Here is a 27,655-nt window from a genome sequence, read left to right as displayed (position 1 = left end):
TAAAAGCAGAAATTTGGTAAGTGCACTTTGTTCACATTGAATCAAAATTGCATAATTTTATACATATAAAAGGTGTATCACTATTAAAATGAAGTCAAACAATTGCCCTCAAAGTTAGGTGGAGAGAATGGTATCTTTATAGGCTTCTAAGTTCTGTTTGTGGGTCTCTTCTAATAATGTCGTTAGAAGCTCTAGAAATATTTTTAAAGATGACCCCATGTGCCTAAATTTTTATTATTTTAATTTTTGTTGGAATCATTAAGTAGATTAATCTAGAGTTCATTAAAGGGTTTTTAATGGAACCTCCTATTCTAATATGATTTTATATTCTTAACATAAATCATGAGCAATTGGGATGGTTTGATCAGCACCTTTCCATATGCTTTGAGGTGGTTAGCTCTGCATATTATGGTTAAGAGGAGTCTTTTGATATTGGATAGGGCTGCAACTTGGGCTAGGTTTGCCTGAATCCAACCCAAAAAAGTTGGTTGGCTCTTATTTTTAAACCATGGAATTCATTGTCTAAGGTGCTTGGTTGATTTCTTTTTCTTTGAGAAGGGAGGATGTGGTTCCTTATCATTTAAATGAAACTTAAATTGTCTTTGATGAGCTTATGTTATTCATTCATTTTCTTTTCATCACTCTTGCCAGGGGAGTTGGTCATATAGGAGCCAGGTTGGATGGGACAGAAATGATTGCTTGTGGCCTGGCAACTCACTTTGTCTCTGCCATGGTATACTTCTGATTCAATTAAACCCTATTAATTAAGTTTCTGAACTACAAAACTTATAGAAAGATGTTTTGTTTGGCTTCACCCTCCTGTTTGAGAAAGATGATAAATTTGTCAATCATTTTGCATTTGAGTTCTTCTGCCATTCTTAACATCTGTACTAACTATACTGTCTTTCTCATTATTCAAGCTCATTAACTTTTTTCTTGTGAAGTCTTCACTACCTAAAAAGAAAGCCTAACTTCTTAATGATTTGGACCTTTCTTTCCTTTACTACATTTATATCCATCTTCTTGTTAGTAAAGTGCACTTTCTTTAATTGGGTATAAAGTCAAGCAATCACATCAAAGTGTCTAGTTGCTAATTACTTAACAATGACTTTGGAAATTTGAGGAGTCAAGAGGAACATTCTCAAAAAGCTGATAAGAAGAGTTTTTGAGTGGGAGTCCTGGTGGGATTGGGTATTAGGTGTGCCATTCCTGCGGTTGTTGAGTTTGGTTTTTAGGGTCTGGGTTTTGCATTAGTGTTGCAGTTTGGTTATTGTTTTTGTTGGTTTCCAAGTATTACTCAGTTGTTGAGCTGGTTTTCTTTTTGGGGCTTAGGGTTCTTTTGCTTTCTTTTCTAGGTTTGTCTCCTTGGGTGATTGCTTATCACCTTTTTTGTAATTGTTTTTGTTTTAATAAAATTTCTTTTATTTATCTTCAAAAAAAGATTTTATTGTCATAATCTAAGCAAGATTTTATTGTATTGGCTATTAAGTTACAAAAATTATACCTATTTACTTTGTTTTTTTTTTTTCTTTTTGTTGATTTTCTTTGCAAGTTGTAGAGGAAGAACAGATTGGATGAAGATTACAAAGAGCTTTTTATTTGAGATATTAAAAGGAATTTCTCTTGGACTACTCTATATTTGATTTGTAGGTTGTTAAAAAAAGAAGACATCTACTCAAAAGGAAGAATGAATATAATGAGGGTTGAATGTTGTGTTTTTTTTTTTGTTCTTAAAATGATAATGGAAGTCAATTGGAATTTTATGGATAAGGTTTATCTTTTTGGATTATATATATATATTTTCATACAGGTTTTATGTTTTGATTGAATATATTTTCATACAGGTGTATCAATTGGAATTTTTATGTAGCAATATTCACAATACATTGCATTTTTTATAAAAATAAATTGGAACCTTTTTAGAGGCGGCCAAAAGTGCCTCTAAATATTAAAGCATACAAAATTTTCCTTTTCTTAGATTTCTTTTAGAGGCACATAAAATTGCTGCAAAATCTTTTAGAGGCGTTCAAATATGCCTCTAACACCATGACCTCTAGATACTGCAAAGGTTGATCTGTCGGAAACATTAGGGTTCTTGGTAGATCCAATGGAAATACTCCTAAGTCAAGCAAACATATCTTCTAAGGAAGGGAGAGCTAACCCTCCTAGTATCTGAGCCCGCATTGGTTCATACTCAGATTTCGGTTCCACAAAAATTCGATCAAGTTGTTCCCTTTGTTGTTGCTGAATTTTTTAATCAGAAGTGAAGGGGTGATAAACATTCAATTCATTATGAATGTTTCTCATAGTAGCATAGTGCTCCTCAAGACTCTAATTGCCCTGTTGTAGATTAAAGTATTCCTGATACAAGTGATATAATTTGATAGTATTATCTTAGCCCGAATACAACTTCTTAGCTTGGTCCCACACTTCTTTGGCAGTATCAAGAAACATGAAATTTATACTAATCTTGGGTTCCATACTATTTCATAACCATGTGATAATCTGTGCATCTATTTGCTCCCAATCATCATACTCATGAGAATCGGTGGATGGTTTTTTGTCCCTTATGTGTTTCACCTTCTTCTTTGCCTTAAGAAAGACTTTTACAGATTTAGCGCATGGTACATAATTTTCTCCATTCAGCTTAATGGAGGTTGAACATTCAGGTAGTCAGTAGGAATCATCACACTAGTCTTGCTATCACTACTCTCTCCCATTGCTGAGTTCGGTACACTTGACCACACTACACACTAATTTCAACACTTACTATTGTTGTAAACTGCACTATTTACACCACAACCCCTTCCGCACGACTACCTGAAACTTCACCACACTGTTTGAGGAACACTTCCCCTTCGAATCACATAGAAAAATGCACAAACCCTAGCACACTACAATCTAAAATCCCACCATACCGTCTGAAATAGACTTATCATTTAATTCACACCAAGAAAATGCATAGAACCTCTTACCTGATCACCCGAAAATTAAACCACACAAAGCACCCACTGCACCACATGAATCAACCCTCTTCTCTTCATCGATTAGGGGAGGGCTTCTTAGAAACCGTAGCAACCGACCACAAATACCATAATTGGAGGCATAGAAACCTCCAAAGGAAGAAGGCGATCACTCCTTTTCAGCCCTTTCCCTTATCTCCAACTGATGGCGAAGAAAGCAAGAGAAAACCCTAAACTGGGTGTGCAGAGAACAAAATTCTTAGCAGATTCGATTTGCTCAGTTTAGCTCTGATACCGTTTTAGCGTTTGACCTGCCTAGTAGACTGATAACAGTCAAGGAAAAGAGAGAAGAGAGAAAGAGAGAAAGAGAGAAGGAGAGAAAGGAGAAGAGTAGAAGAATGGACAAGGAGGAAAATGTTTGGTTCGAATGAGAGACAAATCAACCCTCCCATTCGGCTAGATCTATTTTATATTACTAAAATATTGTGGAAAAGTCACATGTGCCCCTACTTAAGTTAGGGAGATTAGATCTAACATAAACTTACACATCAACACCTAACCATAAGTACAAAGACAGAAATACTCCTACATACTCGACACTAATAGTTTTTAGTTAATGTAAAACCAGATATGATTGAAGTCAACCAAGTGGTCTAGATCGGTGTAGATAGACAACAGTTTTCCTAAATTATTTAATAATTATTTATTGAAATAATAATAATTGATTGCTATTTAAATAGTTTTGGAGAATTTTTTTCATAGATTAATTTCTTTATTTTTTAATTACTTATTTAAAAATAATAATTATGGATTATTAGTTAATAGAGTTTCCCTAAATTATTTGATAATTATTAACTATAATTATTGATTTTATAGAAATTAGTAAATTATGCTAATTAGTAATATCTTTTATAAAAAAATTATTCTTATAAAAATTTAATGAAAACTTTTTAAATTACATTGATTAATGTAAATTACACTAACCATTGAAATTTTGAACATTTATTAGTAAGAAAAAAATTATTAAATAATGGGTTGTTTTTTAATTTTTGCTAGATTACTAAATTATTTAATATTGTTAAATAATGGATTATTTCTAAAATAATTATTTCATAATTTTTGGTTGAATATTTTCTAGAAATTTTTAATAATTTTCATAAATAATGGATTATTTAACAATAGATTATCATTTAATAATAGATTATTTAACAATAATAAAGATACCATGAATATATAGGAAACATCGAATTAGTGGTGTAAAACTGGGTCGTTCCAGGCTAGCACACGACCCATGGGCCCTCCCGCCCTCCCTTGGGATAACTTGGGAGGTCGACCCGACATGGCCCATGGCCGAAGCCCATGTGGGCTCGTGCCGTGTCATGGGCCTGGTTGGTCCGTAGGCCAAGCCTTGGGCCAGGCCAGGCCGTGGACCGGGCCAAAGCTATTGATTTAATAAATTAGTATAATAAAATTGAAAACAATTGTTTATTTTATTAAATATTATATACTATATTATTATATAATTATAGTGTACATAATATATTATATATTATATCTGTATAAATATTTATAAAATATATATATGGGTCGTGCTGGGCCGGGCCGTGGGTAGCACGACCTGATTTACACCTCTACATCGAATTCCCCTCTTTGCTCGAAATCAGGTCTATAGATATAAATATTGTTTGATTTGGAAACCAAAATCTTAATAGATTATGGCCCTATTTTTTTGGGAAAATGGAGAGAATGTATGGGAATTAGATATAGAAGTGAAGGAGAGGATAAAACATATATTGAGCTAATTAAGGAGAGAAGTTATGTTGTTATAGAAAGTGAGAGACGTGAGTTGTGGGAGGAGAGAGAGAACCCAATGGAAATGGAGAGGAATGAAGATAGAGTGTGATGAGATGGCAAATTGGGAGTGGTGGGAAGGGGGAGAGGAGAGAGAGTCATGGTGAATGTAGGGTTAGGGTAATGGAGCAAGGAGAAGCAAGGTGATGTGGACCGTCGTCTTACATATATATATATTTTCAAAATATTATGTACATAATATATATTATGTACATAATATTTAGTTTTATAATTATATTTTTAAATATTATTTATATTATATTTTATAATTTTATATTATTAATTAATTAATTAATGATTATACTTTATACATCGTAGATCGAACATGAACATGCAATTCCAATTTCCAATCCATAATCATAATGAGCAATAAATAAAAGTTTGACTGATTTGCGTATTACACACGAAAAGTTTTTGTGGAAAACACTCAAAATAGGTAAACTCTTCGTCTTCCTTTGGATCCTTCCTCTGTTCGTCGTCTATTCCACAGTCACATAGTGCATAGTCCGCTACACTTCGGCGCTTCTAGAGTTCCAGTTCTAGACTCCAAAAGTCTAGAGCAGAGACAAAGACCAAACTCCAGAGTCAAGAGTCCTCCCAGTCCCAGCCCCATGCACTTCGCAATCTGCACTTAGGGACTTCCGACTACCGCAAACTCAGACTTCCGACTTCCGTTGCGCCCTTCTAGTCTTCCGGTGCTGAACTATTGCCATCGTTCTTCTTTGGTTCTTCATCTTCACCACCAGGTGCCAGTTACAGGCCTTACAGGCATACAACAGAAGTCCAGAGTTCCGGATGCTGTCAAGTGCCAATTCTATTCTTCTTCTTCTTCTTCTCCAGAAGTCTAAAGTCCTGGCTGCCGTCGAGTGTCGACTCTGTGTTGTCATTCTTCTTCTTCTTCTTCTTCTTCTTCTTCTTCTTCTTCTTCTTCTTCTTCTTCTTCTTCTTCTCTGTTTTTGATAGAACATAGATTGACATGCTCCAGGCTCCTGGTTTTGTTGTCGATAGAAGACTTGCTCCAACTGCTGTTGCGTCAATGCATCTTCCTCCATCTCCAGGCTCCGGTTCACCACAAAACAAAAATATTTCGATTCTAACCAAAATAACCAAAAAAAATTTGGCTCGGTTTATCATATTACTAAATCGGTTTTTAGAATTTTGTTTTTTTGGTTTGATTTTGAACCGAAAAAACCGAATGCTCACCCCTAATTATGCCTCAACTACGCCTTTAGCCTTTTAAAACCTTAGTTATGGGTGCTACCACCAATGGGTTGATAGTGCTTCTACTGGTAAAGGAGGCATATGAGCAGAGGGTGCCATTCTACATCGAAGCCTCAACCTGTTTGCATCAAATACAACACCATCACAAAATCCAATCTAGATTTCCAACCCACAAAATCATGCATATACCACCTAGCCATCACAAGTATAGTATATATTGCACTTGAGATGGGAGCAACAAGCGCATCCCTTGTAAACCATGAGCTTAGGCACTCAAGTTTGCTGCCATACACAACAATTTTGCTCTCATGGTCCACTAATACATGAACCTGATCATCATGGAACTGGACCTTGGTTTCTCCAGCCAATGGGATGGAGAGACTAGGAGATGCTTGTTGAATCATGCTTTGTTAGAAATTGGGGTCACAAAAATTTAAAGTTAAAGCTCTGAAACGTATTTAAAGACATTATCTTTAGAACGTTATTTGCACCTACTCAGTTTTATTGAATTTGCTATTTTTTTTTGTGGAAAATTCCTGATCATTACTATGATCTTTAGGGGTTGTGTCAAGTCAGTCCCCGAACTTCAAAACATGTCTATGTAGTATCCCGAATTTTTAGAATGTGTTTAATAGGTCCCTATTGTTAATAGTCCACCGGTTAATTTGTGAATTACAGGTCATAACTTGTACTTTTTGCGATTTTGCAAATGACATAAATTGCAATTTGTGATTTTGCTCAATGACTTGTGATTTCACAAAATTCACATTTTGCAATTTGTTTACAATTTCACAAAGTCAACCTCATGCAATTTGCGATTTGGCAAAGTCATCCTTCTATAATTTGCGATTTCACAAAGTCTTCTAATTGTGATTTGTGATTTTGTAAGGTCAACTAACTTCAATTTGCGATTTCACAAAATCAACTAATATCGATTTGTGATTTTGCAAAATCAACTAATATCGATTTGTGATTTTGCAAAATCAACTAATATCGATTTGTGATTTTGCAAAATCAATTAATATGATTTGTGATTTTGCAAAATTAACTAATTTTGATTTATGATTTTGCAAAATAGCAATATGAGATTTAATACATTGCAAATCTTCTCATCGCATTAAGAGTCATTGCAAATATAAAGCACTTCATTGCACCACACACACGCATTGTGCGATAGCGGATTCTTAAGAGCTAAAGTTAAATTCAGTAATTTTTCAATGTAAAACAAGGAGTTTTGTTGGAAATTTTAAAACCAATTTTCAAAGTACAAGTGAGTGTTTTTTATTATGTAATTAATCAATCAGACACCCGATGTATTTAATCTTTATCCACGTCGAAGTCCAACATGCTTTCCTCTTTTCCCATCCATCAATGATTCAATGCCCCTCATGCATAGCTATGCATCAGCTCTCCATGATAGAGCCTGAGAAAATGCAAGGCCAGTTATTTGTTTCTAATGCCCCTTTCAGTTTGGTTTTAACCTCATTAATCCACACATTGTATATTTGTATTGTTGAATCTTTCATCCCTATGGGCTATGGCAATGATATTGTTGCCCGAGGGTGGAATGTCAAGAAGGTAGCTGCAGGAGGTGGCATAATGAAAGTTGTCATGACCTTAAAATGTCATCAACTTGAATATGGAGGGAGACCTTTCCACCAGACAGACATAACATAAGAACCATTTGTTAATAATGCAATGCATGCAACTGACTCAACTGAGTTGGTTTTGCTTGTGTCATTAGTCATAAGGAGTCAAAAGAGTTCCCTTTATTGGCTTTCACAGTTGTGGGGCAACAGATGCGTGTACTTGCCAGTTGGATTCTGTTCAGTACGCTGCCGTTTTCACAACTTATGTGTACCACATTGGAAGCAAGGGCCAATATAGCTAGCCTGAGTTTGTGTTATTAGCTGCACCATCTTACCAGTTGTCATGGGATCAGGCAACTCGAACTTTTAATTAAGCTGAGTTAGTGATATCAGGCAGCTTCTAGATTTTAATCTTGTCAACATCCTCTGGGATTCTTGGCTTAACAACTGTTGTCCTGCTACTGTCCATGGGAGCAAGGCTACTAACAGATAATACAGCTGGAATTCTATCAGAATGTTCCAAGGTTGACACTAATGGGGCAAAAACATTGGCTATAGGACCCAATGGATTAACAATTGGAGGCTTTGTATTGATTGACTCAAAAGGACCTCGAGATCCCTAAATGTCCTGCTCTCCATCATTCTTATCAAATGCTCTTCATCAGTGCTTGCTAGGATTTTGATACCACTGTCGCTTGTGATTGCTAATAATGACCCACCCTTGTTGAACCTCAATCTAGGGCTCACAGGTAATCCACCTGCATCAGTAGTCATCAACAAGTTGGTATTGTTCAATACCCCAAAACTTGATATGAAATTCATCTCCAGCAGCCAAGAAGCGATTCCTTATCAAATTGGATGAGAATAAAAATTATCATATTTTTATCTCTTAATATTCAGTCTTTTACACTTATATAGTATCTAATTGGACTCACTATTCTTGTATTTCAATTTAGGGCACGAAAGAAGGCGTTAGGTAAAAAACAAGGTTAATCGGGTAATTTTGCACAGTTTCGGCGCCGTGCGGTAATCTGAGCATAACTCTCCCATTCGGACTCTGATTGAGATGATTCAAGATGCATTGGAAAGATAAAAAAAAAATCTACAACTTTCCTGTTATGTGTTTTAATAGATTCGGACTGCATCGAGGTCAAAATTGGGCCCAAAGTCTAAGCCAATTCGTAGAGAAGCCCAATTCACAGAGAAGCCTTGCAACGGCCCAATTCGTTGAGAAAGCCCAATACGAATTTGGCATGCATGAATAAGAATCATCAGAGTCCTATCAGATTCAATTTTCTGCTGTATTTCTAGAAAGGTAAAAGTGATTAAGATTACCAGTTAAGAGATAGGAGTAGATTAGATCTAATCTAGGCATTATCTATTAGAGAACTAAATTCCCAATGAAGAAATAACTCCTTAGAGGAGCAGGAAACAACTGCCTCCTAAGTCTATATAAAGGGGGCGGATTAGCACCCAAGGGCACCATCAAATCCTCTAGGAAAGCTTCAACTTTCAAAGAGAGCAATCAACAACCAAGGAGGAAGAAGCAGAGTTCGCCTCTTCTCATCTGGAAGCTGTAATTTCATCATGAAGTGTCTGTAAGGTTTTATTTTCTAGTTGAAGGGTTAGGAAAGCTTTGATTTTATAAACATTGTGAGATCTAATTGATTTTTATTTCAGTTTATTGTTTATAAGTATTCATATATTTTCTGCGATTTCTTATAAATATTATTTTTATTGATTAAGCAAGAAGGGCCCCTTGCTCATTCAATGAGAATAATCTATGGCCGATTGAACTTCCAATTTCGTATATGATTGATAGGTTTAATCAGGGTGGCAACTAATATAAATTGATTGCAAAAAAGTTTTTTATCTATGTTAGGAAGATATATGATCTGATTTAAACGGTCTGAGCTTGTAAAATCGCTGATCAGAATTGGGTCTCTCCCCTCTTAATGCTATTAATAGATTAAATCCTAAGAACTTATTTAAGACTGTCTATTAATAAGAGAAGCAATCAAAGAGCTTATTTTGGTTGTCGAATAATACGAGTAAAGGCTAACTGTTAGAGTTTGTTAATGGCTATAATCAATTTATTCGTAAACATATGAATTTATCATTGCATCGAGGATAAATGATAAAGATCAAAATTGAACTTGTCCCTTCAACTAGAAGCTATCGTCCACCGATTTGATCTTTACTTTATGTTATTTTCTTTTATTTCATCTTATCTTTCTTATCTTCACAACCCTCTACTTCATTTACTTGGAAATAAATCCACCCAATCCCTGTAGAGACGAACTTGCTCATCACTATATACAAATTATTCACTTCGAGCAAGACTTTTTATCTTTGGTTGGATTCGACACCCACATCGGACAACACAAAAGGAGCATTTCCTGAAACCAGTATGTGTTCCACAAGAGAACAACCTTGTTTCATCTGCACTATATGCCATTGTGGTGCACTAAAGTCAAGGAGCATCATAATCCACTCTAGCTCCCAAGAAATCATATAGCCATGCTTTAATCTTTCCATCAATTGCAGTAGAAAAAATAAACTGGATATTCTCTTTGTAGTGAAAGCAAACAGAATACACAGCAGCTTCATGACCTTCAAATGTTGTCTTATTATCACCACAGGTGACAATACATAGTTGCTTTTGGGGATGAGAAAAATCAATATCATTAACACCACAGATATGCTAAATGTTGTCTCAGTTCTCCAGTTGGGTTGTACATGTATATTTGAACATATGCTTTGAAAATGCAACACCAAGTATGCATCCATCAGGGCCCCAACTACACCGATTGACAGATATTGTTGCAGCTTTTATCAATGCAGTCTGCTAAGACATCAAGAAAGTCAAGATATCCCAAACCTTGAAAGTTGTGTGCTAGCCTTTCTCGAGATGCAACTCCCCAGATTGAAATTTCACCTATATTTGTACCCACTAGAAGAAGCTGTTGCTATGGATGGAAATCCATGCTCATTATGTTGGACCCTTGATTAAGTGTCCACACAACAGTTCTAGGAAGGTCATCTTGAGAGTATATATTTGGGTACAAATTTCACCTATATTTGTAGAAGAAGCCTGTTGTAGTGGATGGAAGTCCATGCTCATTATGTTGGACGCTTGGTTAAGTGTCTGCGCAACAGTTCTAGGAAGGTCATCTTGAGAGTAGATATTTGGGTACAACTTTCACCTATATTTGTAACCACTAGAAGAAGTTTGTTGCTGTGGATGGAAGTCCATGCTCATTATGTTGGATCCTTGGTTAAGTGTCCGCACAACAGTTCTAAGAAGGTCATCTTGAGAGTAGATATTTGGAGGATGTGTGGCACCAGAAAAATGGAACCTCATCAGGTTAACCAATGCAGATCTGCTTCATCAAATGCTCTGAATCAGCTGATTGATAATCCACTCCTGGGGTACTAGTAGGAGACTAGGAGTCCATCTGTAAATATCAAACTGAAAAAAAAGAAGTATCAATTGTTCGACACATGATATGTAATTATTTTTTGTATCATGCATGTCAATATTTTAAACCTTGGTGAAAAACTGAAAATTGACAAAAATATAATCATTTTTAACAACACGGGGGTTTTCCTTTGCTATCATGAGATTAATAGGCATTATTCCATCAAGAAAAAAGGGGAAAGAAAAGATGAATAGGCATTCAGAAAGACTACTTAAACTGAGATTCTGCATTTTCTAAAACTAAATTAAATTCACCTTACAGTCGTAAACTGATGATGTAAGCCCTTCTTTTGAATGGTTGGCCAATATCACAATACTGACTATTAATTCCGAAGGCTGTATTTACTTGTAGTGCAAATCTGAACTGGATACAAATTTTGCACCTGGTTCAGTTTTGCATCTATTTGTTTGTAACTATGATTTGCACTCCTACCTGAAACAAATTTTGTACTTACAACAGTGCAAAGTTTGCATCCCAAAAACTGATACATGATTGGCATCACCTCACTCTCACATCAATTCTCTCTTGTATAAAATGGGGACCACATCATCTTGCTTCTTACTCCACTCTCAAACAAATAACCCTCCTGCTACCTCCATTCTCTTTCATATAAAGTGGGGACACATCATTTTACAAAGTCAACTCTGAAGCAAAAGTAAACCAGAATTTACACTCACCCTATTTGCACTCCCATGCATTTACACTAGTGCAAGTGAGATTCACACTGCAAACAAACTGAGACCAAATGTTTATCAAAAAGAATGACAAAGAAGCTTCTATAAAACAGGGGGTGTTGATCAAGTGGATGACCCATCAAAGAAAAAACCAAGTAGATGTGGACAAATACAGGTTGGGTCTTTAGTACTTGCAAGTGATGGTTCACTACTTCACCTGATGGGGATTATAATTTACTTTGCCATCAATCATCACTGCCATTGCTCTTAACAATGGAGTGGACATAAATTTGTGCTTTTTTTTTATCAGTGACATAAATTTGTACTTTGCAGAATGTATTGCATGGATGGCCAAACTTAATAACAGTAAAAGGTATCTATTACACTATTTAAGGCTACTGCTTGCACATCATAATACAGAATACCCAGACAAGGGAACAAGCTGTGAATATATTGCATTATATTTTGGAATTTAATGGTCAAAGGAAAATTAATGCTTACAAAAAAGAAGGAACCTAAAAATTCTTCATTTCAGATGCATCACAGTGCCATCTAACTGCAAGCATTATCCATTCACTCCAGAAACGGCCAACATCAGTCTTCTTCATCAAGTGCAGTGAAATCTTCTACAACACCAGGCTGTGCAGTAGTTTCCTTGCGAGCTTCATCAATTTCAACTAGCAATAAGGGATCACACACCACTCTTCCTGCCTGCAGAACTTTGGGACAACCTGTGTTTGGAACAGAATACAACCAAGGTTATATAGGAATACAAAATAAGCACAGTTAGATTTGAGCAGCAGGTTGATATACTTGCTACTACAAGATAAGCACAGTTAGAATTGGGTAGTAAGTTGTGTACCTGCAACAGGGCATTGAGGGTTTCCACCTCTGGAATTGGACTTTATGTAGTGCATCACTGATTTCTTGTCATAAATATGCTTGCAGTCCATACTGCACAAAAAACATCCAAACAAAGCTGAAAATTCTGTTTAATAAAATGTTTACAGTGACTCAATGAATAAGCCATTTGTAAAAAGCAAAAGGAAAAAAGAAAAGAACAGAAAAAAGGAGCACTCTGCTTGGATGAATATATACATATGTTCATATGCAGCATATGGAGTGGATTCCTAGTCATACCATTTAGTGAGCTTCACTAAATGACCCAGAAATCTTCCATGTGGCAACATATTTTGGGGCTGAAAAGAAATTCCCTTATTCCTCTTCCCACCCATTTTTTATGGGAAAAACTTTTGGCCCAAAGGCTTTGCCTTGTGCTCAAGACAAAGCTCCCTTGATGGACAACTTTTAAACCTAAAAGCTAAAAATATGAAGGACTGCCATTTACTGACCAAAACTCCAATACAAGGTTGGAAATAGGTTGAATTGGAATGAAGGATTGAATATGTGGCTACAAACTACAGTGGGTCTCCTACGGCCTACCTGATGGAAGGTCTGGATTGGCCATAGGAGCTTGTGTAAGGGTGCTTTTTGCCTGATCTGATTAGGAAACCTTTTCCCTACATATTATATGTAGGAAATTAGTTGGGTCTTGATTTCTCAAGGACAGTTTTGCCCATTTGATTTAGTAGCAGACTATCAGTAGTGAAAAAGAGTTTCAAAGGAAAATTATATGTAGGAAATTAGTTGGGTCTTGATTTCTCAAGGACAGCTTTGCCTATTTGATTTAGTAGCAGTAGTGAAAAAGAGTTTCAAAGGAAAAACTGATGTGGGGCAGATCTATTAGGATAGAAATTCACCAAATAGGTGGAGGATGATATGGTCTAGAAATAAACAAAGCAACGCTGGGGTTGGGCAAGACTTGGGTTGAGGGATCATACAAGCCCAATTCAACCTGAGCCTGACAGCACATACCAAGTTTTAAATATATAGTTGTATAAGAAAATAAATAGCAAGAAGTTCAGTTTAGAGGCATGAATGTTACTTTGGACATGAAAGACAAGTTCAGTTGTCTGATCTCTCACTGTTCATTAGCAGCTTTTGTTTCTATCATAAACTAATCATAAACTGACATAACATATAGACTGCAATGTAATCTGTTATGTAATTTACCAGCCTATAGAAACTCCTTTATGTGGCTATGTAGGAAACCAGTTCCCATGAACATTTTTTACTGTATGTCATTTATAGGTTGGCAATTCCAATAAAGGCAATTTAAAAACTGCAGTATAATTGCTTGCATAAAATGAACAAAATAAAGACCTATTCTCAAATCTCAATTATTAGCCATTTCTCTTTGACCATAGTAAAGCCAATGTGAATCCATTACAAAAAAAAGTCATGAGGCACTTCTGGAGGGAATCAAATAATACCAGCGTACAGGATCTGCCAGTTCAATAACAGGCTTTCCACTTAATGGGCATGTGGTATTCAAAAGGATGGTCTGAGTATTGGTCATGACGACATCCTCCTGCTCATCACCTGGCATTGGTTGACCTGCATGATGAACATTCTGCAGCAAAATAATAAGCACGGCTAGAATCTATATGGCAATCAACATAATAACCATCACTTAAGACTTAACAGAGCATCTCATAGGAAGAGATACAACCAAGAGAACCAGGCCAGCGTAGGTAGGTATGAAATGTGCATAGCATACAGCCACAGAAAAAAAAGGACAGAAAACTAGAGAGTGCAACTTTAGATGAATACTTCTCATTTGAGATATTAACAGTACTAACTACCTATTGTATTAATAAAGGTATCAAGTGGTGACAAAAAAGAATGTCAGAGATACAGGTTTAGGTACATAAAATGTGGCAAGGAATTGGAACAACCCACATCACCTAATCCATATTTTGCTAATAATTATAGTGAGGATTGATTGGGAAGAAAAAAATAATGAGTTAGAGTAAGCTCTACAGTATCATTGGTCAGGCAAAGAATTTTACTATTGGGTTGACCATTCTACAGTGGGAGAAAAACTGCAACAGCTTTTCAGTAACATTTTATCATTTTTTATCAGCTTCAGTAACATTTTATCATTATCAGTTAAAAAGAATCATGACACCATGGAAAGAGCATGGGTCATGGTAGTAGATGTGTTCATCATTGCTATTGGCTTTCCTATTCAAAATACCATTTCCACTAGCCTTCTTTCAAACCATGGCCATCACTGCTTTGCTGGAATTTATAAAGATGCCAAATATCAGTCACCTTGACTGGACAGAATAGGAAGGCCAAGAAGAGGGAATTAATGAGATTCCAACAATAACAGCTAAATCATATCAGAAACTTACAGGCACAGAAGAATAGAGTACAATGCCTTAAGTATGTCAGAAGCCCCATTTCATTTTCCTAACTTTTTAGTGTGTTTTATTCAGAGTTAGTAGTGCCCAATTAGGAGTTTCATGCTGGAAGGTTTTTGCAATATCAGCAGGATAAGGAAAAGTGTTTCAAATTGAAATACTTAAACTCTGAAGTATATTCTAAAGTGTGTGCAACTCTGTCATGCAGCCCTTTTTCTAATCAGTACCGGTATCATGTCTTCTTCTTTTTTTTTTTTCTTTTTTTGATAAAACCAACAGAAATTATTGTTAAAATAAATAAACATTACAACCAGAAAAGCATTTAAAAACAGAAAACTCCTGATTGGAAACCATATAACACTCCCAAAACAGCCTCAAACCAAATCAAAGGTAGAGTATACTGTATACCAAAAGTTGGAATAAAAAGAATCTCTAGACATGTCTGAAAATTGTGGAACAACATGCCATTCAAACCATTCCATACTAAAATTTCATTTTAACTCTATACCCATATAGCTTCCTTGAATTGCCGAAACAAAATATTGTTTTGTCGAACCGAATATGAGTTGGCCTTGAGCTTTCTGACCTCATCCTCAAGCAACTCGTTAAAATCCGTCATCTGTAATGAGAACATGGAACCAATAAATAAATAAAAAACTTACAACTGAAGGCAATGAAAAATGAATGCATGAAATGTTATAACATCGGATTAATCAATTTGAAGGAGAAACAGGGGAGAAAAGAACCTCTTCTCTGGGTTGGTATTTGTTACCAACGGATTGAATGGCGGATGACAGATGCGAACAATCATCAGAACATGCTAACAACTCAATAACGGCTTCTTCAAGCTCCTTCACCTGTAGCACGGAACAACTAGAAGATCGCAATTCAAGCAAATCCCCTCCAACACTAAACTGCAGAGTTAGGGTTGCATCAGTTCAATTACCTTTTGAGACTGGTTATCCTTCTCTAAGTTGACTGCGATTGCCTTCATCGTAGACAACGATTTTCGAATTTCCTGAGACCAAAAAGAAAGGAACTACCATTAACACTGAGAACGAGATGATCAGAGTTTTTAGGTTTTGTAGAGGAGAGAATTACAGCAATGAGAGCTTCAGTGTCGGAGGACAGTGTAGAAGTTGCAGTTCTGATTCTGCCAATTACAGGGTCGCCATGTGAAACAGAGGTTGACGCCATTTACTTCCACTTCACAAAGATCTTCCACTGGTTCAAGAGAGTGAAATCGCTGGAGCTCCTTTGCGAAAAGTTTGGAGGGAAAGACCAGTGAACGAGGTAATTTTACAAAATCGAATCGAATCATTCATGAATAGGGCTGCAAACGGTATCCATTTTGTCCGAATTCAAATTCGAATCCGGTGCGGTTAAGACCCAGATTGGTCCCGAACTCAAAACCCCTACTGGGTTAGATTTTTAAAAGGGTAAGTTACAAATACCCTCCCTATACTATGGAGTGTGACACAAAAGACCCTTTTGTACTTTTTTTGCGACAAATACCCCCTGTACTATGTTCATGAGACAAAAACCCCCCTTCCATTAGCCTTCCATCCAAATAGATGAGAAGTCCGTTGCAATATTTTATAATCCCCATACTGACCAAGCTCTGAGTTATAGTAGCAAGGGACATCTCCCTCAAGTGTTTCAATCAGAAGGGCGAAATACCTTGGTTATTTATGATGTCTTACTTCGGTGAGTGATCACTATTAGGGGTTATCATTGTTAGTATCAATTTTCACCTCTTCTATAGTTATATTAGGGTTAAAGCGACCTCCAATACATTAGTATTGACATTGGTATTGAACGAAATATCTTGTTTATTTATATCAATGAACGAAGACAACTAGCATGCCTATAGATCTTTTGTTTTAAACTTCTTTTCAATTTTTAAAAACTTAACTTCAACTAAGCCAACAACTTACATATAAGTCTTGTAAATTGGTATATGTTTCTTTTTTTTTTTTTCTTTTTTTACATCATGTGAGTATGAAATTCTTATTCTCCCATTACAAGTAGTGCTACTACAAGCAACCCTTTTTTTTATTGGAAACGGTTACTGCAAGCAACCCATTGTAAACAATATCAACAAACCATTTTCTCTAATTTTTAGTTCAATTGCCTTGAAAGTTTTTTTAGTTCATTTGATATATATATATATATATATATATATATATATATATATATATATATATATATATTTAATGTTCAACTTATTTTTCACCTCATAGTTTATCATAATAATACCCTTTCTGTTGTCCTTCCATGCTAGCTGAACTGAACTTGTAGAACTAAGTTTTGTAGTCACATGCAGTGTTTTGAAAAATATTTGAGGCTTATGTCAAGGTGAATCTCAAGGAGAATGCATTGTGGCAATACCTAATAGTATAAAGAACATTCCTCATAACTTGAGATGCCTTTCATGTGTTTATACTTTGTATATGTACACCACTACCTATTATGCTTGTACATTTCTAATGTCATTTTAAACCATTATTAAACATTTAAATCTCTTTAATAGTTATTAAATGATTTGCAAGATTTTGGTGAAGTGGCAACCATTCATAGCGTTATGGCTTAGTCATTTTTTTTGTGTTTTCAAATTTTTTTGTATAGTATTCTTCCTAGAAGGAGCACAAGTTATGTGTAGCTAATTTTAGGTTGATTAATGTTCATGAAGTTAATTGAACTTGTTTGAAGTTTTCTCATTAATGTTAATCTTCATGAAATTTTCTCATTAATTTTAATCTTCATGAAGTTTTCTCATTTAATGTTTAATGAAGATCAATGTTAAGGAAGTACATTGTTCAACAATTGTAGATTAATTCTCATTAAGTAAAATGAAGTATAATGTTAATGAAAGAAATGATTTATTATAGAAATGAGTGAACACTCAACTTTCACTTTGCAATCACCAAGTAATCTGATATTTGAGACAAAGTTTTGTGATTATCGGAAGAAGTGTGTAATTAGGGTTTCTGAGACGATTTCGAACCCACATAAGCTATTTTATACATGTCATCGCAAAGTTGTAAGTGATATGATAAAGTCACTTTCTTCACAACATGGCCATTGTTCCTAGTTGTCTTAAAAAAAAGGTATTTCATGCCATGCAGGGAAAACAACCGAATGCCAAGCCTTATTTTTTTTTAGAATGGAGTTCCCATCAACCACTCAAAAGAGGTGACTTCACATATGTGTAATGATGATGTCCAAGCATGACATGTGAGGGAGCTGGAGAAGTTTCAACCTAAGCTGAATGATTGGGTGAAAACTCTAGAGAGTAAGTCTGATCAGATGTTAATTGGGATCATGCGCCTCTTGAAAGTTATTGTTCTTTTTGGATTCATTTTAATGTTTATGTTTAGGAAGTAGGGTATTAAGGAGAAGAGAGAAAGCAATGGGTTTTTTGCATGTTTACATTTTGGGGAGGGATAATCACTATACATTTTTCGTGTCAGGGTGTTAGTGTATACCCTTTGAAGATCTGGACTTATGACTTCTAACTTATGGATGGAGCTTAAGATTTTTATTATGATGACATATAAGTTACTATATTTGTTGTGATTGGTAATGATATCTATGATTGCTAATTAATGGACTTCAAGTGCCTCTTAGATGGCATGGTCATTATTATATTGGAATTTTATATGCAGCGATTTTAGGTAGTTGAGAAAGAAGTGGTGATCATAATTGGTCCATATTCCTCTAGAGTAGCCCATATGATCTATATGATTGGTAATGGACTCCAAATACCTCTTGTACCATTTGTTGCCACAAATATGACTCTCTTCGTCATTCAATTCCCTTTCTTTGTGCAAACCATGCAAACTGATTTGATTGATTAATATGAACTTGCTAAAAAAATGTCAAAGATGATTATGTCCTCCATCTTAACCATTGTTGATACAAAATGCATATGTCGAATTGGTTATGTTTACAATCCATTGTCCTTCATCTTTAGGGTCACTTGAAGTTGTCCTTCAAAATCCATTGTTGATATGTTTACAAAAAAAATGAGCACCCCTATGTCTCTTACAACCAAAAAATTTATATTGTATGTTCACGAAGTGTACAAAAAATTCAACAACCAAAAAATTTCAGCACTTAACCATTGTGTACAAGAATTTTCTATATGCTTTTATGCTGAATTGGGTGTTGTTCCAACCTGTATCGTATGTTCATGAAAATAAGCAAAAAAAAAGGCATAATTGACCCATATGTTGAATTGGCTACATCTTCATTCAAACTCAATGATCATTGTTCAAATTTTGATGAACTTTGTAGGATGATTCTTGCACCATTGGAGGAAAACTAATGTTAGGGAACTTTAGAAAAATGAACTTTCACAATAGAGTGAGCTAAATGCAAAAGATTTAAGGGAAATAGTAGATTAGTTCAATATGTACCTAGAACCATTGGCAAATCTGATAGTTGTTTCTATTGAGACATAATTCTCTTATTTCCATCAAAGTCGAATTAGTTGATTGGCTCATTGGCTTTTGGGGTTGAGGCCACTAATGTTTCTTCATAGTTTTATTTACAAAAAAAATCTAATAGTTGTTTTTTAGATAAGTTAATAGTTGTTTCTTCATAGGCCACTAATGTTTTTTAGTTGAAATCCCAATGAATTTCAACATATAATTGTAAGGCTCAAAGTTGTATCAAATAACATAGAAATCCAACCCATCTGCAGACAATCCATTTAGTGTCAAATAGATAAAAAAGTGTTCATATACCTTTGTAAATAAGTTTCATTAAAGAAAGAGGTGATTTACACTACACTCCTTAAGCAAAAGACACACATGAGATAAGCACCAAGCTAGTCATATGCTTTGAAGCATATTACTAGTAACAAGTGAAATGCTCAAAGGCATCTCAATCCCATAGACTATGATTAAAATCATAAGGGGGGGTAAGAAAGTTGGTTTCAAGGTTTCCAAGATAAGGCTGTCATCTATACATTCATGGTATGGTTCCAAAGTGTAAAAATGCCATGCTTTTCATGGATATGGTATTGAATAGTGTAGAATGTTGGAATAGGACTCATGTAGCCAACCCATAAAGCAAAACTACACGCATTGAATGCTAAGTTTATTTGTTTAAAAATTACAGATAAGAAATGGCATTAACCAACTTAGGTAGCATGCCATCAAGTACCTAAGTGTTCTTCCTAATTGTTGATTGGGATGGTGTCATTGGAGCACTACCCACACTCCTGGTCTGTATAGATATGGATGGTGGTATCAATGACCTAGGCCTACTTACAAAACCACTCCCTCTAGCATGAGTGGTGACAGTCTGACTAACCTGTAAAAACAACAATTGGGAATATACTACTTGGATACTGACTATCAAATTGTAATGGATATGTAGTGACCTTGTACTTGTGAAGAAGCCCAATTAAGTGGTATAGGCCCACCCTACCATTACCCCTACCCCTAGAACTGTTAATTGATGAAATACCTTACAACAAAAACCAAAGCCCCAACATCAGGCTTGATAGCTATAACACCCAAAAACAAACACAATACAAAAGTCTCCTTGTGAGAGCATTTACCTGATAGAGAAATTGATGTCTTGGAGACTGGTGCGTTGGAACTTGCTGTGGTGGAGCCAATTGTTGTGCCACTCCTTTGGCCATACTTTTACATCTGCCTATAACAACATCTCCTGCATGAGACACATGGAGATTAACTTAACTTGATTGGGATTCTAATAACAATGTAGAACTCTCACTACTACCCTACATCCTCATGCTTGTTTGACCCTCCTGTACACAAAACAAGAATGTTATCAACTTCTGTTATTTATCGAGTAATGAAGAGAGCTACAAATATCATGAATTACCTAAGGTGGTGGTCCTTTATTGCTTCTTTCCTGACCTTTGCACCTTCTTTTATCGTGTCTTTAGCACCACAATTTATACATTTCATCTTCCCAAACCTTCTTGACACATGGACCTCGTAACTTATTTCATTTGGCCCCTTCTACCTTTCTTTGGCCTAACAAGTTGTTTTCTAAATGGTGGTTTGATTGGAACACCTTTAGTCCTTGGCCACTGGGATTCATCAAGCACTGGTATAACATAATGACTGCATGCCTTGAGACACCTCTCATTAGTGTATAGTGGATCCACATAGTCATAAATACTATCATGTTGTGACTGAATGCATGGAATGGCATGACAACAAGGCAGCCTGTCAGTGCCCAAGTCCTACAACTACATGTCTTGGACTGTAAGTTTACCACCACTCTTCTCTTGAAATGCTCAATTTCAAATTTTCCATTCCCCACATATATTGGGAAGCAATTTCTAGCTTGTGCCTATGCATTCTCCAATCTCCTCCTAGCATTAGGGCACATTGGCCCCTTGTCTCTTCTCAACATCTCTTGCCTTGTTTGGATCAACTTCATCATCTGCCTCCAAATAGTATCGACCAATGTGATTATTGGCTTGTTTCTACAATCCAAAATCCACTTGTTAAATGACTCAGAGAAGTTGTTGCATATATCACCACTCCTAGCTCTAGGTATAAAAGTAGCTCTAGACCATAGATTAGCTGACACAACACTTAACCATTGGTAAGCATCATTATTTAGACCCTTCAACTTATCCATATGCCAATTAAACTCTAACATAGTGTACGACAATGCAGCTTTCCATAGGCAATCCCTCGGATCCTTTCCCTTGAACTTATCCTTGAAGTTGGCATACATGTGTCTGACACAAAACCTATGGTCAGCTCCTGGCATAAGACTTTGAAAGCACTCCACCAACTCCTAAAAGAAATTGTGCATTATACTATTAGCATGATAACTTATTAATAAATAAAATAAAATTTAAATTTACATGTGTAAGTCAGTATACCTTCTGCCTATCAGAGATGTAGGTTCAACCACATTCCTTCGAAAGTCCAATGCAATCTGATGGTGCGCAATCCGGCCGGTCCTAGCTGTCAACGACCTTGCCTATGAACGGAGCTACAGGGAACCTGAAACGGAGAAGATGAGGAGGCTCCGGGGGGAACCCGGTGTGATTGCTCCGAAGCTCAAGTTAGAATTCTCTCAAAGGCAAGAATAAACCAGATGGCGCAAGGAAACAATTACTTCTCTTATGGGTCTTGGGCTTAAGCTTCAAGTGTTTGGTAAAATGGTCTCATAAGAAAAAAAAAAGGAGAAAATCCTTAATTCGAATTCAGTAGACAGATTAGCTAAATCTTGAATTGGCATTTAGTGAATCCCATTTAAAAGGCAACTAGCAGCTTTCAATTAATTGATCCACCAAAAAAAGGAAAATGATGATTGGTCAATGAGCTAAATGATGCATGGGCCCAGTCCCTTTGCCAAGTGGCATTTAAGGAGACATTCTATGCATTCAATTACATTTAAATGGGAATCAAAGATTGGTCACCGATCTGTTAATTGGGGATCTCAAACCAACTAACTTTCCAAAATAATACAAATTATAATTAAGAGAATCTTATTTAAAAGGAAATCAGAACACAAGGGGGGTTGATTGATCAACCAAGTTTGGAAGTCATGGTCGGTCAAATAAGTTAAGACCTGTATGGGCCCAACAAGTGGCACTTGGCTTTAAATAAGTGGGAGACAAATCCAATCCATTTTTCCAATTTGCTTTGAATTAATCACCAAACCATCAATCTAGTGGGCCCCATATTAATTACACAAGTTAGTTGAATTCAAATTTGAATTCATTGCAAGTTCCTTCTACAACTATAAGTCACCAAGTTTTTCCGATCATGTTTGTAACAAGCTACAAATACAATTTCGGGTTGTGTTCATGACAAGAGAATCAAAGAATTTTCTTTGCAAAAAAAAAAGAGTTTGTATCCCACTTACATTTCTGCAAAAAAAAAAGTTAATTAAATTCCTTTGAATTTGTTCGAATTTTTTTTGTGCTCCAAATTTAGAATGAAATTTGTGTCAACAAATTTTTGGCACACCCGGTAGGACATCTCTTTCCTCTCATCTCTCAAGTCAGTACATCAAATTTTTGCAAGTGGTTTGGGCACATGGCTCCAAAGAAAACTGTTTTAAGTGTCATCGAGAACAAGAAAAACGCCACATATAGCTCAAGCTCATTTGGATCAAGTGAATTTTTATCCTCCAACTTTGAGAGGCCAACCACTCGCCTTATGACAAGGACCGGGGATTTGCAACTGATTGCACCTCTCACCTTTTATGGAACTTAAGGGTTCTTTCAAAAGTCCGAAATGCCAAAAAGGGACCTTCAAGGTTGTTGACAACCAAGGACACTAATACGAAGCAGGTAACCCTGATGAAAGAGTTCATCATAACAAATCCACTTGAGCATCCAAGTGGAGGAATGCCCATGTCGGATGCGGAATCAAGTATCGGATCAAGGTTCGGCTCACATCCCAACTCTCCTAAGATCGGAGGGTCTGATTACTTGCAAACTCGCTCCTACACTTTAGTAGCACCTGTCATGATGGAGGGAGATACTACAATGGAAGAACAACTCGCTAAGATGGTTGTAGTCATCGCTAAGTTAACAAAGATGGTGGAAGATAAGGACCTTTGAAATTGCTTCTCTTATGAATCGAATAGAACAAATGCAAACAACGACATCTAGCCAGGGGCCTTCACACCCACCAGGGTTCACCTCGCAAGTAGACCCTCCCCGAGAGGAGTTTCTAGAAAGTATTAACATACGAGACACCCAACATGCTTCAGTCGCCTCCCTCTCAATGCAACAACTCCAAAACATGATAGCTGACACAATACATGCTCAGTATGGGGGTGTTCCACAATCATCCTCGGTGTATACTAAGCCATACATTGAGCGCATTGATCATATGCCTATGCCGTTAGGGTACCAACGTTTGAAGTTTCAACCATTTGACAGGAAAGGTAACCCCAAGTAACATATTGCACACTTCGTGGAGACGTGCAATAATGCCAGGACTTATGGTGATTTGGTGATAAAGAAATTTGTAAGATCTCTACGAGCAAATGCTTTTGACTGGTACACTGACCTCCCTTCTAGATCAATCGATAGTTGGGATCAATTAGAAAGAGAGTTCTTGGATTGCTTCTATAGTACTTGATGTACTGTAAGCATGTACGAACTCACTACAACAAAACAGAGAAAAGATGAACCACCCGTTGACTATATTGACAGGTGGAGAAATCTCTACCTCAACTGTCGAGACAAACTCTCAGAAGATTTAGCTATTGATACTTGTACTCAAGACATGTGTTGGGGTTTGCATTACATCCTTAAGGGAATAAAACCTCGAACATTTGAGGAATTAGCCACCCGCACCAATGACATGGAACTTAGCTTGGCTACTTTTGGAGAACATCAACTGGATGATTTTCATAGGGAAATGGAAAAGAAAGATGGTGAAAATAAGATGGAATTGTCTAGGCCGATGCAAGTTCTAGCAACCTCAATAGCCCCTTTCAAGGTTATTAGGAAGAAAAAAAGCAAAAAAGAAATAAAATCAAATATTCAATAAGAAAAAGAAAATCAAAAACTCACTCTTAAGGAATTAGAAGCGAATGTGTATAAATTCCCTGACTCAAATGTCCCACAAATGTTGGATGCCCTTCTAACTAAAAAGCTTATAGAGCTCCCTGATAGTAAATGCCCAGAAGAGGAAGGGAAAATTGATCATCCAAAGTGTTGCCGTTACCATTGGGTAATTAGCCACCCAATTGAGAAATGTTTTGTCCTCAAAAACAAGATAATACAATTGGTCGAGTCAGGAGCGATCAAACTAGATCCAAGTGAGGACATAGCGACCACCAACATGACAACCGCTACATTTGGATCCTTTGAACCTCAAGCTCTCCAATACCCTCATCGTCCTGTCATCTATGAACTTACATCGAGGGCATCACTAAATCAAGCACAAATCCCTAGTGACCCTTATACTTGTTGCCATACACTTGGGGCAGTACTAAATCGAGCACAAGCACATGCCTTAAGTTTCAAGGAAATTCCTTCACTCCGATCCACCACGTCATTCTCAAAAGATGACTGGGCCATCATTACCTGTCAGGAGAGTCATGCAACACACCAATCCACTCATTGTGGATAATCAAAGCAAATTAAAAGGAATGTTTGGTCACAGAAACCCCTTGAAAGCAAGAAAAGACAGCAAGAACACTACTACCTAACCACCGCAAGTGGTAACTAATGAAGTTTTGAAACAAGTCCCTCGACTTCTAATTACTCTACAAGAATACATACAAAAATGAATTCTTTTCTAGAGGATGTATTGCTGTGCATATAGTCACATGTTACACAAAAAGTAAATGAGTCAAAGTTTGCTCTCGGATATGAGCTTAAACTATCTAATAGAAAAAAAAGAGCTCACAAAGTTCATTCCTGGATATGAGCTTAAACTATCTATGCTCCCAGATACGAGTATAAACTGTCTGCAAAACTATAAGAGTATGAGTATAAACTACTCGTCATTTTGAAACTACTCAAAATTTGCTCCAAAATATGAGTATAAACTGTCTATAAGACTCCTGAGTTTGAGTATAAACTATTCAACTTCTAAAATAACTCAAAATGCGCTCATAGATATGAGCCTAAACTATCTATACTCCTAGACATGAGCTTAAATTATCTACGCTCCTAGATATGAGCCCAAACTATCTATACTCCTAGATATGAGCTTAAACTATCTATGCTCCTGGATATGAGCCTAAAATATCTATACTCCCAGATATGAGCTTAAACTATCTAATTAAAAAAACAAAAACGAAAAACAAAATTCATTCAAAATTTGCTCCTAGATATGAGCATAAACTGTCTATAAGACTCCGGAGTATGAGTATAAATGATCCAACTTCCAAAATAATTCAAAGTTTGCTCCTGGATACGTGTATAAACTGTCTACAAGATTTTCGAATATAAGTATAAACTATTCAAATTCCAAAATAACTCAAAGTATGCTCCTAGATACAAGCATAAACTATTTACAAGACTCCCAAGTACGAGTATAAACTACTCAAATTCCAAAATAACTCAAAGTTTGCTCTTGAATATGAGCATAAAATGTCTACAAGATTCCCAAGTATGAATATAAACTATTCAATTTCCAAAATAGCTCAAAGTATGCTATCAGACACGAGCCTAAACTATCCATTAAGTGCGCCTAGATAAGAGCCTAAACTATCTACAAAGCCCCAAGTCACAAGTACAAATTATTTTATGAACTACGTCATGACTTGATCCATTTAAGGGGTATGTAGGCAACTTGAAAAGGTGTAGTCACAAAATAAATTATTTGTATTACTCTTGGCTTGCACATGTATAAACTATGAACGGCCAAATCAAATAAAAAATTACTCTTGGCCCACCATGAGTACAAACTGTGAATGGCAAAATCAAAAGCCAAAAGAAAAAAGAGAAAAAAAAAAACTCTTAGCCTACATGAGTATGAATTGGCAAATGATTCAACAAATTCTTGCTCTTGCTTACAAGAGTGTAAAACTTTGCAAGTTAGTGGTTGCATTGCCAATTACAATAACAACCACCAACTTGGGGGGCATTTGTTGATATGTAAATTTTGGGCCCAAGAACTGAAATAAATAGGGCCCAATACGAGATTGAATAAACATGAGTTATTGGGTCCACTAAGAAAAATAACAAAATTGGGCCTAATGAAGATGTTGGATGGGACCCAATGTATTGGCTCATTAGCCCAAGGAAACAATTACTTCTATAATGGGTCTTGGGCTTAAGCTTCAAGTGTTTGGTACAATGGTCTCATAAGAAAAAAAATGAGAAAATCCTTAATTCAAATTTGATGGACAGATTAGCTAAATCTTGATTTGGGATTTAGTGAATCCCATTTAAAATACAACCAACAACTTTCAAGACTTAATCAATCCATCAGAAAAAAGAAAATGATGATTGGTCTGATCACTGATTTGTTAATTGGGGATCTCAAACCAACAAACTTTCCAAAATAATACAAAATATAATTAAGAGAATCCCATTTAAAAGGAAATCAGAACACAAGGGGGGGTTGATTGATCAACCAAGTTTGGAAGTCATGGTCGGTCAAATAAGTTAAGACCTGCATGGGCCCAACCCCTTTTGCCAAGTGACACTTGATTTTAAATAAGTGGGAGATAGATCCAACCCATTTTCTTAATTTGCTTTTAATTGATCACCAAACCATCAATCTAGTGGGCCCCCATATTAATTGATCACCAAACCATCAATCTAGATGGGAGGAAGGGGAGCAAGGGGTTCTTCCTTTGACTCTTCCCCCTCTTCGACTCCTCAATTCAGCTCCATTGGCTTCATTTCTTTTGACAAGAAAAAAGAAGGGACAAGTGCATTTAGATCAAGAAAGGAAGATCCAAATTTTCATCTCCTCAACTATTGAAGATTCAAGGCTACAAGTTTGTGCTACATCAATTGGGGGATTTCGGTTTTCAATTTATTGCAGTCAAAAGCCTCTGTCAAATTATTAGAGTCAAAAAGTTTTCTACAAATCCTTTTAGCCAAGAAGGCCTCCATCAATTTATTACAACCAAGGGACCTCTTACAACTAAAGGTTAGCATTGCGGTTCATGTTC

General features: G+C 36.1%; 1 protein-coding gene and 2 pseudogenes across 2 annotated transcripts; all 3 read right to left on the bottom strand.

Annotated features, from left to right (window-relative positions):
- Positions 1-7,431: 7,431 nt before the first annotated feature.
- On the bottom strand, positions 7,432-8,674 carry LOC148803503 (protein TOPLESS-RELATED PROTEIN 2 pseudogene; annotated as a pseudogene).
- Positions 8,675-9,817: 1,143 nt separating this feature from the next.
- On the bottom strand, positions 9,818-12,042 carry LOC104599614 (protein TOPLESS-RELATED PROTEIN 2 pseudogene; annotated as a pseudogene).
- Positions 10,295-16,358, bottom strand: HPY2 (RING/U-box superfamily protein). Of its 2 annotated transcripts, XR_735521.3 has the most exons (8): positions 16,151-16,358; positions 15,996-16,067; positions 15,796-15,906; positions 15,558-15,668; positions 14,114-14,253; positions 12,643-12,734; positions 12,282-12,511; positions 10,295-11,096 (listed from the first exon to the last, which is right to left on the bottom strand). XR_735521.3 is itself a non-coding variant. In XM_010262045.2 (7 exons), exons 1-7 carry the CDS (start codon positions 16,244-16,246, stop codon positions 12,375-12,377), a joined length of 759 nt encoding a protein of 252 aa, XP_010260347.1. In that variant the 5' UTR covers positions 16,247-16,358; the 3' UTR covers positions 12,142-12,374. The 2 variants fall into 2 exon arrangements, 1 of the variants encoding a protein (XP_010260347.1); XM_010262045.2 differs by lacking the exon at positions 10,295-11,096 and having other exon boundaries at positions 12,142-12,511.
- Positions 16,359-27,655: the final 11,297 nt, after the last annotated feature.

This window comes from Nelumbo nucifera, chromosome 1 (genome assembly GCF_055504915.1).
Source record: "Nelumbo nucifera cultivar China Antique chromosome 1, China Antique-T2T, whole genome shotgun sequence".
In the NCBI taxonomy this organism is placed as follows: domain Eukaryota; kingdom Viridiplantae; phylum Streptophyta; class Magnoliopsida; order Proteales; family Nelumbonaceae; genus Nelumbo; species Nelumbo nucifera.
The sequence above is the reverse complement of the archived record's forward strand: the minus strand, read 5'-3'. Positions and strand labels throughout refer to the sequence as shown.